Genomic DNA, 12,841 nt, shown 5'->3' on the forward strand with positions numbered 1-12,841 from the left:
GTTTTAATCATTGTCCTACCAAAATACCACCAGAATGTCTCCTGTCCCTCTACAAGGTCTTTGTAATGAATGCATGTTAACCTTAACTTTAGGTCCTTTGTAGTAGTAGTCTGGGCTCTGGACTCCAGGACATTGAGAGATTTACCCCAAAGTTCATGGGGTAAGTTTGCATTCTGAGTGTGCATGTACCCTGGATGTTCTTAAAGAATGCATTCTTTCGTCCTTCCATTTCTAAGTCACCTTGTCCCTGCTGCTGAGGAACACCTAGATACTATGATACTGCCACCAAATGTTTTCACTTTGTCATTATGGTTAATTAACTGTAATTATATCAATTTAAAATTAAATAAACTGTGCGAAAAGGGGTCCACTGTATATATTGTTAAAATAAAATTACGTTAACTTTTTTGCCATTGTAAGTTATTAATCTACACTCTTGTAAATTATACCCTTTATAAATTAGTTATACTGCAGTTAGTCATTAAACATAATCAGGTGAAATAGGGTGCACATGTGAGCAATTAAAGTTATCATTGTCATGTGATCTCAATTACATCTAGTCCTGAAAAAACCCCAGAGTTTGTGTTAGTTCACTTGATTGAACTTTGACACAGTTTTCCGCTGACCTTTTCAAAGTGCCTCCAGTGAGATGAACTGTTTGATATCACGTGGTAAAATGACTCTGGCTGTACGAACAACTCTTAATGTGAACAAAACTTAATGTAACTAATTGTAAAACAACAACAGAGAAATTTAATCAGTGGAGAGAACATATGACCAGTAATAAGTAAGAGAAGTTTAGTGTTTCTGTGTTGTTCTTATAATACAATAAACCACATTATGCTCTTTTAACGATAAGCATTTTAGACTCTCTCGGAAAAGCAAGTTCTCACTATTTCTCAGCTCCCTGAGCTATAACACAAGTTTAAAAGTGAAACAGTGAGTTGAATACAGTTAAATATAGATGTATGTGGATGCTTTTTTTAGAGTGGATTTGACGGTTATTCCACACAAAAGCAGATTCATCTTACAGCACCGCTCAAGCCAAGCGCTGAGCAAAGCGGCGATTTGCGCCTCGCCTCGCGGTTTTGCCACTTCTCATGTTAATGCTCCCTTCAAAACATACCTAATCCAAGAAGCTATCAAAATAGTCTGAGATAAAGTACTGTAAAAAACAATAATAAAATTTTCATTTGAAAAAGTTACCCCATATTTAACAAAGCTAAATTAACTGTTAAAACTATGATGTTAACATGATGTTAACGTGATAGGGCAATTCTATAAGACATGACTTCCAAATACAGGGCAATTCTAAAAAAAAAAAAAAAAAAAAAAAATTCAAATCTGCAGAAGATTTGAGACCGGATGGAAAGTTTGAGAGGTTTAGCTTTTGGAAGGAGAACAACCCTACACATACTGCAAAAGTTAAACTTTTAAAACCAATAACCAAAATGTCTAAAATGACTAAGTCATAGCCCAGAGCCTAATTTGATTGAGATTCTGTGGCAAAATGTATTTTTTTTTTTTTTTCATTCAGTCAAAGCTTAAGCTAATTCAATCAAACATCTTGAGCAGGTGACTGTGTGTGTGTGTGTGTGTGTGTGTAGAAACATGTAGTTGGTGGGGGTGTAAATACTTTTGCTCAGGCAAGTGACTGTGTGTCCAAGCTGTCCAATTAAGGTTGATTGATGTAGTTTTGCAGTTTCCAAAGGTATAGCTAGGTGGTTGCCAAGGTGTACTGGAATTACTAAGCTGCTCTGGGGTGATTTTTTAAGGTGTTTTTATGTGGTTGTTAGGGTGCTGGTGGGCGATTGCTAGGGTATGTAGAAGTATGTATGTGTGTTGAGAAATGTGAATACTTTTGCTTAGATAAATGATTTTGTGTGTGCAAGCATGTATTTGGTGGGAGTGTAAATACTTTTGCTTAGACAGGTGATGTGTATGAATGGAAGTGAATGGTACAAAAAAGCTATATAAAAAACAGGTGTGGTGGGTGAACAAGTGTGCATATCTAAGAGCTAAAAGAGTTGTCTAGAAGTGTTAATGTCTCACAAAATGTGGACAAGTTAGTAGACAAAATCTGCCATAATATTAATAATAATAATAATAATAATAATGAGAAGAAGAAGAATATTTTGTTAAATAAAAATAGTGACTGCACATTGAACAATAAGAATAATATTAATAATAATAAGTGGTGCAGCGGTAAAACACACTAGTGCACCAGAGCTGACATTTCTAACTCACACTTTCAAATCTCAGCTCTGTTACTGGCAGGCTATGTGCCTACATGGACAATGATTGGCTTGTTAGTTGAATAGGGGCAGGAATGAGATGAATAGGGAAGGTGGTGGGATGAATGGGGGATAGACATTTTTTCTGCCCCCTACCTGGAAAATACTGGATGCTGTGAAGATTGCTGAAAAAGGCTTTTCATGTGGCTGATTGAGTGAGGCATCTTTTCCAAAAAGGAGGTGTGGTGTCTGCATAGGGATATCATGGCTTTGGTCTGAAAGATTGCACGCTGAGAAAGTAGGTAGTGGAATTTCAGATGTGGTTACAGCAGGTGTGTGAGAAGGTGCTTGCAGAAGTGGAAGATGGAGAAAGTGGAATACTAGTTGTAAGCAATTGTTTGTCATTTACAGCTTTAAATAATTATTATGAAATTAAGTTGTTTACCTACTTAGGCTTTGATATGTATCTAGGATGTTAAAATTTGTTTTGTGAAACTGCATGGTCTCAGATGTAAAGCAAAGATGGTAATATAAGGAACTACTTGCGAGGATTCATCAAGAGACATGGGAATGATGGGTAAATATATGGCATTTAATTAGAAGCTGTGATGAGTTTAAGTCTGTCCTTTTCTTCATAACTCCATAACACATTTAAAACAAGTGCCTCAGTTCTGTCTTGGTTGTTTATTTACCTGACGAAAGTACATAGAAAAGATTTCAGCAACACAACAAATTTGGACTTTATTAGTCAATATTCAGGGAATTCAGAGAAATCTCTGAACCTGTGTAGAAAACCATTGTGACTTTACATTGTGTCTGACACTGCATCAAGAGATGCAACTTGAAACGCTATCTAGCATAACACTTTGAGTGACACTTAAATCTTTAAACAAGGTACACATTGGATTTTATATTGTTTGGTATGTCACATTTTGCTGTTATAACAGCATTTACTGCAGCTGGTAAATGTTGAGCTGGTGATTCATTAGATACATGTCATGTGTTGTTATTTAATGTGTGGCTTTTTCTGTTTTGAAGTACAGTATTTCCATAAATCCTCAATGGGTTTAGGTCAGGTCACTATAGAGGACAGTCCTTTAATTTTATACATTTTAACATATGCTGAAGGCAAACCAGAGTTTATAGCATTTTTCTAAAAAAATGAAGAGGTGAACTTGTCCTTTTTCAGGGTTTTATTGATTTTGTGCAGGTTCCAAACTCCTGCCCCTATTCAAGCAAAATACACCCAGATTTCTCAATATCATGCTTTACTCTTGATATATTGTAAGAATAATCTCTCTGACAAGTGGTTTAGAGACTGTACTTATAATTTGAGACCACTAATACCTAGCCATAGTTTTTGTGATTGGAGACATTCTCTAATATCCGACAGCGTCGCATGTGTAATCCACTATTCATGCAGTAGATTATTTACATAGTCTGAAAGGGCCTGTCTCTACACAGGTGTGCACTCTGAATGTGTCTTTCCCCCAAATCTATTGATTTCCTCCTTAGTTGCTGCATTCTTCTTTAACCTCCTATTTTATTATATCCCCCTTTTCACTTCTTTGATGAAGAACAAGATGGTCATTCCCTGTTCATTGAGCCCTCCTTCAACCCACCAACTTGACAGCCAACAAGTATTTTGTCTACTTGGACCCTAGGACATAAGACTAACACTGTAGAAACTGACCAGTATTATTTAGAGGCAAAACAAACTTGCCACACCACTGCCATGCAGGTGAAAAGGTGTATTTAATGCTGCAATGTAGCTGAGGAACCCTATTATAATAGTAGGTTAATGTTGGTAACCATTAATTGATCGACAGCATGTCCAGCCAAACTATGCATAGCAAAAAATTGGATATAATCAGTAAAAACTGTTCCTAAAAAGATTTACACTGGTTGTACAGTGGACCCTTGACTTGGGCTGTTCTTAAGTCAAAATGTTCATTGGTTAAACCTATTTTTCCCATAAGAAATAATGTAAACAGAATTAATCTGTGCCAGACCTCCCAAATCACCCCCTTACCTAACCTTTCGAATGTTTTAAATGGTCTTTTTTGATATAAATACAAGTATATTTCCCTTAAATCTTAAATTATAGAATATACATTACTGTAATAAACAATAATAACTATTAAAAACTATTATTTCCTTCTTTATTTCAACAGTGTTGTATTTTGTAGGTGTAATTGTGGGGTGATTTTTTAAGGTGTTTCATGTGGTTGTTAGGGTGCTGGTGGGCGATTGCTAGGGTATGTAGAAGTATGTATGTGTGTTGAGAAATGTGAATACTTTTGCTCAGATAAATGATTCTGTGTGTGCAAGCATGTATTTGGTGGGAGTGTAAATACATTTGCTTAGACAGGTACAGTACACATTCACTACAGTACGTGTGCTGTATCATACACCATAATACAATTCCCTCTTTTTATATAAAATGTACCTACCAGAAACAACAATAACTCTCATATTTCTCTATTATTTCCTTCTTTATTTCAACAGTGTTGTATTTTGTATTTCCAATTAAATTGTAGAAACATCTAAAGTAGTATCAGTGAAAACAAAATGCACCTCAGCTCATTTTTGGATGTCATATCAAAGGGTGTGCACACTTGTGTACATATGATATTATTGTTAATAGGACAAATTAGCACAAATGTCTAAAAACTGCTTTCACTGCTTCCACTTTTTACTTTGTCATTGTGGGCTATTTTGTGTAGTATTTTGTGACAAAAATGTCACAAACTCAATCTATTATAGAATGAGTTTGTAATGTAATAAAACGTGGAGAAGGTAAAAGGGGTGTGCAGACTTTCCGGCTTGACTGTAAATAAACATTAACAAAGGGGTTTTTCTTTGTTGTCCTCTGGATGATATTTTGGGCTCTTCATCAGGCCATGCAGGTTTGCCGCTGCTCTTCTAAATTTGGAACGTCTGGACAATACTCCCAATGGTGTCTCTAGGAATGTTCAAGGTCTTTTAAATCTTTTTATACGCATTTAACTTTTGACACTATGAAATTATCTATTCTCTTAGCTATTGTGACAGATCCTTAGTGTTCACAAGGGTTGCAACACTTCTTGAACACACTTCTGGGTGGTGTTTATGACTGAAGCTTACATACACTTAGGTTAAAGCATCATTTCACTGATTTCAGATAATTTCACTTATAATTTACTATATCAAAATTGTATTGGGTCAGATGATTTACATACACCAAGTTAACTCTGCCTTTAAATAGCTTGAAAGGTTTTTCAGAAAATGATATCATTGCTAAAAGCTGCTGATTGACTAACTGACAGCATTTGATTTCTTTTGAGGTGTACCTGTTGCAGTACTTTAAGGCCTACGTTTAAGGTTTACTTGGCTTTTTTTCTTGACATTATGGGAAAATATGCAAGACATCAGAAAAAGAATTGTGTCTGGTACATACTTGGGAGCAATTTCCAAACAATTAAAGGTACCACATTCAAAATATAATATGCAATTTAAAACACCATGGGACCACGTAGCCATTATATCGTTCAGGAAGAATATGTGTTTTTCTTTTAGAGATTAATGGTACTTTGGTGTGAAAACACAGATCAATCAAGAACAGCAGCAAAAGACCTTGTGAAGATACTAGAGGAAAGAGGTACAAGTATGTTTATTAACTGTAAAATCTATCCTATATCAAAATGGCCTGAAAGGCTATTCAGCAAAGAGGAAGCCACAGCTCCAAAACTGCTATAAAAAGCCAGGTTACAGTTTGCAACTGCACATGGGGACAAAGATCTGGAAAATTGTCTTGTGGTCTGATAAAACAAAAATGGAGCTGTTTGGCCATTTATGTATGGAAGTCAAAAAACACCATCCCAACCATGAAGCAAGGGGTTGGCAACATCATGTTGTGGGGGTGATTTGCTGCAGGAGGGACTGGTGCATTTCACAAAATAGATGGCACTATGAGGAAGAAAAATTATCTGGAGATATTGCAGGAACATCTCAAGACATCAGCCAAGAAATGAAAGCTTCGGCACAAATAGGACTTTAAGATGGTCAATTACCCTAAAAAAACTGCAGCAAAATGGCTTAAGGACACCAAAGTGAAGATAATAGAGTATGGACAGCTTCTCACATGAAAAAGCATGTGCAAGCAGGGAGGCCTAAAACTTGACTTAGTTACAACAATTCTGCTTAGAAGAATGGGCCAAAGCTTGTGAAAAACTACCTGAAACATTTTACCTAAGTTAAACAATTTAAAAGCAATGCTACCAGATGCTAACTGTGTGTATGTAAACTTTTGAGCTCTTGGAATGTGATTAAAAATAAAATACAATCTGAAATAAATCTAGTTTCACTTTACATTCCTAAAATATACGAGTAAACCTAACTGACCTAAGAAAGGGAATGTACAGGATTTAATGTCAGGAATTGTGAAAAACTGAGTTTAAATGAATGTGGCCAAGGTTTATATGAACTTATGAATTCAACTGTATATGACACATCATGGGTAAACCAAATTAAGGATACTTATTTAGTTCCCAATAGTTTTGTCCTGTTGCAAATGTATGTGTTATATACTGTATATACGTCATGTGAAAAAGTTAGGACACCCCATGAGAACCTTTGTCTTTTTGAACATATTTAAACATATGGACATTTGAGCTTTATTTGAACAGTACTGAGAAATGGAGCTTATATCATTAAACAAATAAAACTGAAAAAATAACTTTTAAACTCAAGTTGTAAAATGTAATGAACAAAAATGGAAATGTATTGTGAGGAAAAAGTTAGGACACCCTATGCCTTAATAGCTGGTATTTCCCCCTCTGGCTGAAATAACCTTAATTAGACGTTTCCTATAACCATCTACCAGTCTCTAACATCGACTGGGAGGAAGTTTTTCCAACTCCTCCATGCAGAATTTCTTCAGCTGTGTGAGGTTTGAGGGGTTTCTTGCATGCACAGCCCATTTACAATCACCCCACAGCATCTCAATAGGATTAAATCCTTGGTGGATTTACTGGAATGTTTTGGGTCGTTGTCATGTTGCATGGTCCATCTCTGCTTCAGCTTCAGTTTTTGGACAGATGGTCTTACATTTTCCTCAAGCACCCTCTGATACAGTGAAGAATTCATCGTAAATTCTATAATGGAGAGCTTGCCAGGCCCTGCTGCTGCAAAGCAGCCCCAAACCATGACATTTCCACCTCCATGCTTCACATTGTTCCAGAAGTCCTGGTCTTTGTCTAGGTGTTCTCTGGCAAACTTGCCCTGATGTTTTTTTTGACTACCTGTAGGTCCCGTGATGACATTGTAGGATTATTGGAGACTTCTTTACGCATCATGCGGTCTGCTTTAGGGCTGAACTTGCTAGGACAACCTGACCTGGCCATGTTGGCAGTTGTTTTAAATGTTCTCCACTTGTAAATTATTTTCCGGACAGTGAAATGGCTGATTTCTAATTGTTTTGAGATCTTTTTTAAATCCCTTCCCAGACTCATATACAGTACATCTACAACCTTCTTTCTGAAGGCCTCAGAGAGCTCTTTAGATCTCACCATGGTGATAACACTCACTTCAACAATCAAGAGCAGACTAATGTCTGAGGTTTAAATAAATATCCAATGTCCCCTAATGATGGTCTAGTCATTGCAGCTGATGTGGTGCACCTGATTCAAATTTTAAGTAGTAATAAATGTGGAGGTGTCCTAACTTTTTCCTCACAATAAATTTCCATTTTTGTTCATTACATTTTACAACTTGTGTTTAAAAGTAAGTTTTTAAATTTTTTTGTTTAGTTATATAAGCTCCATCTCTCAGTACTATTCAAATAAAGCTCAAATGTCCATATGTTTAAATTTGTGTAAGAAATGTAAATACACGTTTGTGGATGAGCATCTATGCCTCAGGTACAGCAATGCACACAAATCTATTAATTTCGCAGAGCACTAAGTGCAAGAATATATATCTATGCCATATATACAGTGGGGGAAATAAGTATTTGATCCCCTGCTGATTTTGTAAGTTTACCCCCTTACAAAGACTTGAACAGTCTATAATTTTTATGGAAGGTTTATTTTAACAGAGAGAGATAGAATATCAACAAAAAATCCAGAAAAAAAACATTAAATAAAAGTTATAAATTAATTTGTATTTAATTAAGGGAAATAAGTATTTGATCCCCCACCAACCAGCAAGAATTCTGACCCCCACAGACCGGTTATGTGCCCATGAGGCACACAAATTAGTCCTGTCCCTGATTGACTGTGATCTTGTATTTCTTCCATTTTCGAATTATCGCACCAACAGTGGTCTCTTTCTCACCAAGCTTCTTGCTGATGGTCTTGTAGCCCATTCCAGCCTTGTGCAGGTCTACAATCTTGTCCCTGACATCCTTTGATAGCTCTTTGGTCTTGCCCATGGTGGTCGAGAGATTTGAACGGAAGAAACTAATTCTGTGACAGGAGTCTTTTATACAGGGACATGACTAATTTGTGTGCCTCATGGGCACATAACCGGTCTGTGGGGGTCAGAATTCTTGCTGGTTGGTAGGGGATCAAATACTTATTTCCCTTAATTAAATACAAATTAATTTATAACTTTTATTTAATGTTTTTTTCTGGATTTTTTGTTGATATTCTGTCTCTCTCTGTTAAAATAAACCTTCCATAAAAATTATAGACTGTTCAAGTCTTTGTAAGGGGGTAAACTTACAAAATCAGCAGGGGATCAAATACTTATTTCCCCCACTGTATATATATATCTTTGCCACTACTTTGTCAGCATAGCTATGGACAAAAATACTGACCTTGTTAGTAAATAGTTTGTCATAGACATTGGCAGCTAACAAAGCCATTATATGTTTTTGTAACTTTCTTTAACATCTTTCAAGCAAAACATTTTTGAACAGAAGTTTTGTATACACATTATGTTTGTGATTTATTTTGTCACTGTCTGGGAGGTTTTTTGCATGATTTCCTCATGTCCTTGTGGGTTTCTTATGAGTATTCCAAGTTCTTGCACCATTCAAAGACATGCAGAAGGTTCATTGGCTACTCTAAAATGAGTAAGTGAGTAAGTAGGTAATTAAGTACATAAGTAAGTGAGTGAGCGAGTAAGTAAGTAGATAAGTGTGTGTATGTGTGTGTGTGTGTGTGTGCTGCTCTGCTTAAAAATGGCAAATATATCCCAATGTATTACATAATTGTGCCAGTTGTAACCATTTCATTACTGTATTAGTTTTACCAGCAATAATCTGTCAGACAGTTGTCAGAGATCTTAATGTCATTATGTCATCAAACACCAATTCTTCTCTGTCTCTTTTTTCCTGTTCTTTCCTATTTCTTTCAATCCCACCCACCCCTACCATGTTTTTGATATATCCCTATATTGTTTACCATCATAAACACTACTGTATCACACAATTATGCACAAAATGCACTTACTACACAAATTATTGCACTTAAACCAAACCATAATATATAGGATAGCAGGTTTACTAAACTCAAATCTTTACCAGTCAGTGTGAGAACAAGCTCTTATAGGGAAAAACCTAGCCAAGTAAAATTAGCCAATGATATGTTTATTTCAGCCAAGCAAGCTATATCAGCTAGAGCATACCCAGGCAAAACCAAATATGCCATGAAAAAAACTAGACCCCACTCATTGCATATTTTACCTTTAAACATTAAGCCAAATATAGACACTAAACCAGGGCCTTACTCAAAATCCACTTTAGTCCCTAAGACTGGCGAAGATAAGAAATTTACTATCAATGGTAAAGACATTATATACATAAAAACTCCTAATGAAATGAAAATGAATGACATTAGCAGTGCAAAGAAAAACTCTATTGGTACTATTAAGAGAAAGAGTAGTGATGAAATGAATAGCAGTGTTGAAGTTATGAATAGAGAATCAGTTAAAGTCAAGGTAAATGCTTTGTCTAAAGCCAACAGTCAAGTAAAGAATAGAGTGGCAAGCAAGAGCAAAATGAGTGTCAATGGTCAGAAAAGAACATCAGAAAGAAAAAAAACTAATCCAGGTATTGTTAGTGACAGGCAATTGGAAAGCAAAGGGGGAAAAACAATAAAAATTAAAAAGTTTGAAAGCAGGTCGAAGACATCTTTGACAAACAAGTATAAAGTAATGAAGGCAGCAGTATCTAATGCCAAACAAGAAAAGAAGCAAACACCTAAGGCTATAGTGCTTACAACAGAACTTTCTAAGATAGCAAACAACAAGATCATTGAAGATAAACTTGAAATAAAGACAAGCAAAATAGACACTGTGAAGTTAAAGGCTGACCGAAGTAAAGCTATGCCAAAGACAGCAAATACTGATATCACAAAATCGAAGAAGCTTAAATTCCCAGAAGCAAGGTCAACCACCATATATAAGAAACCAGACAATGTTATTAGCAAAAAGCTTACTAATGCCCATTCCAATAAAAAAAAAATGACACAAAGCCCAGCACTCATACCTATTCCAGCCCCTGTGTCTTTGCCTGTTATCATCCCTTTCAAGCTAGAGAAATCTGTCAATAGCATCAAATCAATGACCAAACAATCACCGCCCTTCAACAAGGTGACAGTGAGTGATCCCATCCTCTCCACTTCAGAAAAGTTCAAGAAGAAAACAACACATGGTTCTCTACAGGTACAAAAGCAGTAGCCCATGTTGGCTGTCCAGCTCTTTATTTCCAACCTCATTACAAATTAGCCTGCAGTCCTTTATTAACAAATTAGATTAAAGTAAAAGTGTTGATCTAAAAAAAAATACTTTTGAATAAATACCTTATACTTTATAATTTGTTTATTTGCAATTGTACACTCTTATAAAAACACACATTTATTTATGGATGCATATACATTTCAAAAAACCATTTTGTTTTACATATTAATATAAAAATATGTAATTCAAATTCTACTTTGCCCTTAAATTGTAATGATACAGAGAGGTTAACAGTACTCTTGTTGTAAAAGGAATTTTTAAAATAATATTTTAATAGTTAAACTTGTGCAAAACATTTGCTATTTCACATTAATAGAAGAAGTGTAATAATACACAAAGTGTGTATAACAATAAGAAAATGTCATGTGCAAAACTTTAAAAATCACATCCTAGCAACCTAGCAATGAGGTTGGAACATATTGATCCACTGGACCCTCTCCACCATTTCATATATCAAATGATCTCAGTGATCATAAGAATCGATATGACAAAGTGGAATAGACTGACACTACAGCATGACTATTTGTATAGTCCTCTGTCTATTTTCTCACCTGTCACTACCAAGCTACGCACTTTATAGTAACCTTATTATAATTTATAGAGTATAATCCTGTCAGCATGCAATGTTTTGTTGAACATAATTTGTACAATGTACACATTAATTAATCTTACTTATAGATGGCACAAAACACTGTTCGTTTGCGAATTACTCTTTTTCTCTTTCTGCACTATTTTTGTCTTGCAAATAAAATCATTCTTATTGTTCATTTTTAACCTGGATATGAATGATGCAGTTTCTATTGAAGCATTAATTCAAAGCTTTTTTGGTTAGCTTTCATTTTAGTAAGCTCTAATAAGCAATTTGTTGGACATCCAAAACAATATGTTACGTTAAGCAATTATGTTTTGGTGTCATTTAAAGTTATGCTTGACATACAGCATGCTACACTGTTTTTTAACATTTTTATCATTATTATAAATAATGATAAAAATAAAAACTATAAAAACATTATTACTATTCTGTGAAACTGTGCTCAGAAATTATTGTTTTTTGTCCTTACCATATTATTTAATGTCTGCTTCACAAAGTCATGGGAAACCCCGTTTATTTTGCTAAAGTGGTTGTCAAAAGAGCTAACCTTTAAATTCTTTGGAGTCAAGTTATAATTCTCTTTACAAATACTCTTATAATCCTAATTTATTTCATCTTGACCTAAATCACAACATTCTGACATTTCAGTTTATTAAACCATGCATAGCCATCTTTGGTATTTTAATTAACCTTTATAAAATATAGGCTATAATTATTTTCCTCTGCATTTATGACCTTTTTTTAAATATGAACATAACCTGTTTTCTCTATTAAACTTTTATTTTTAATCTTTATTTAGTTTGACTTCACACCAAAACAATTGATTATAACATTTATTCATTAATTCATAGTCTGTTTTACCACCACTTTATCCTGGATGCGGTGGGTCTGATTCATTGGGTGAAAGGTAGAAAACACCACGGACAGGTTGCCAGTCCATTAAAGGACACACACACACACAATTTTAGACCAATTGGCCTGACTGCATGTCTATGAACTTGTGGGAGGAACTGGAGTAAACCCACTCGGACAATAGCTAACAATTTATTATAGTACCATTACATAATAACTTACCAAATTTTGAGCATTTGTATATGTAAGTTTTATATTGTAATGTGTGAGTATAAAAATTTAAGATTTAAAAATCTTGTAATAATTTATAAAATACACCGATCAGGCATAACATTATGACTACCTACTAATATTGTGTTGGTCCCCCTTTTGCTGCCAAAACAACCCTGATTCGTCGAGGCATGGACTCCACCAGACCCCTGAAGGTCTGTTGTGGTAT

General features: G+C 35.0%; 1 protein-coding gene across 1 annotated transcript in view; it reads left to right on the top strand.

Annotated features, from left to right (window-relative positions):
* Positions 1 to 12,841, top strand: part of col11a2 (collagen, type XI, alpha 2) — a 111,022-nt gene that overhangs the window by 24,947 nt on the left and 73,234 nt on the right. The window contains exon 6 of the mRNA XM_062985601.1: positions 3,797 to 3,830. Coding sequence (XP_062841671.1) covers positions 3,797 to 3,830 — 34 coding nt within the window. The remainder of the gene's footprint in view (positions 1 to 3,796; positions 3,831 to 12,841) is intronic.

This window comes from Trichomycterus rosablanca, chromosome 2, assembly GCF_030014385.1.
Source record: "Trichomycterus rosablanca isolate fTriRos1 chromosome 2, fTriRos1.hap1, whole genome shotgun sequence".
In the NCBI taxonomy this organism is placed as follows: domain Eukaryota; kingdom Metazoa; phylum Chordata; class Actinopteri; order Siluriformes; family Trichomycteridae; genus Trichomycterus; species Trichomycterus rosablanca.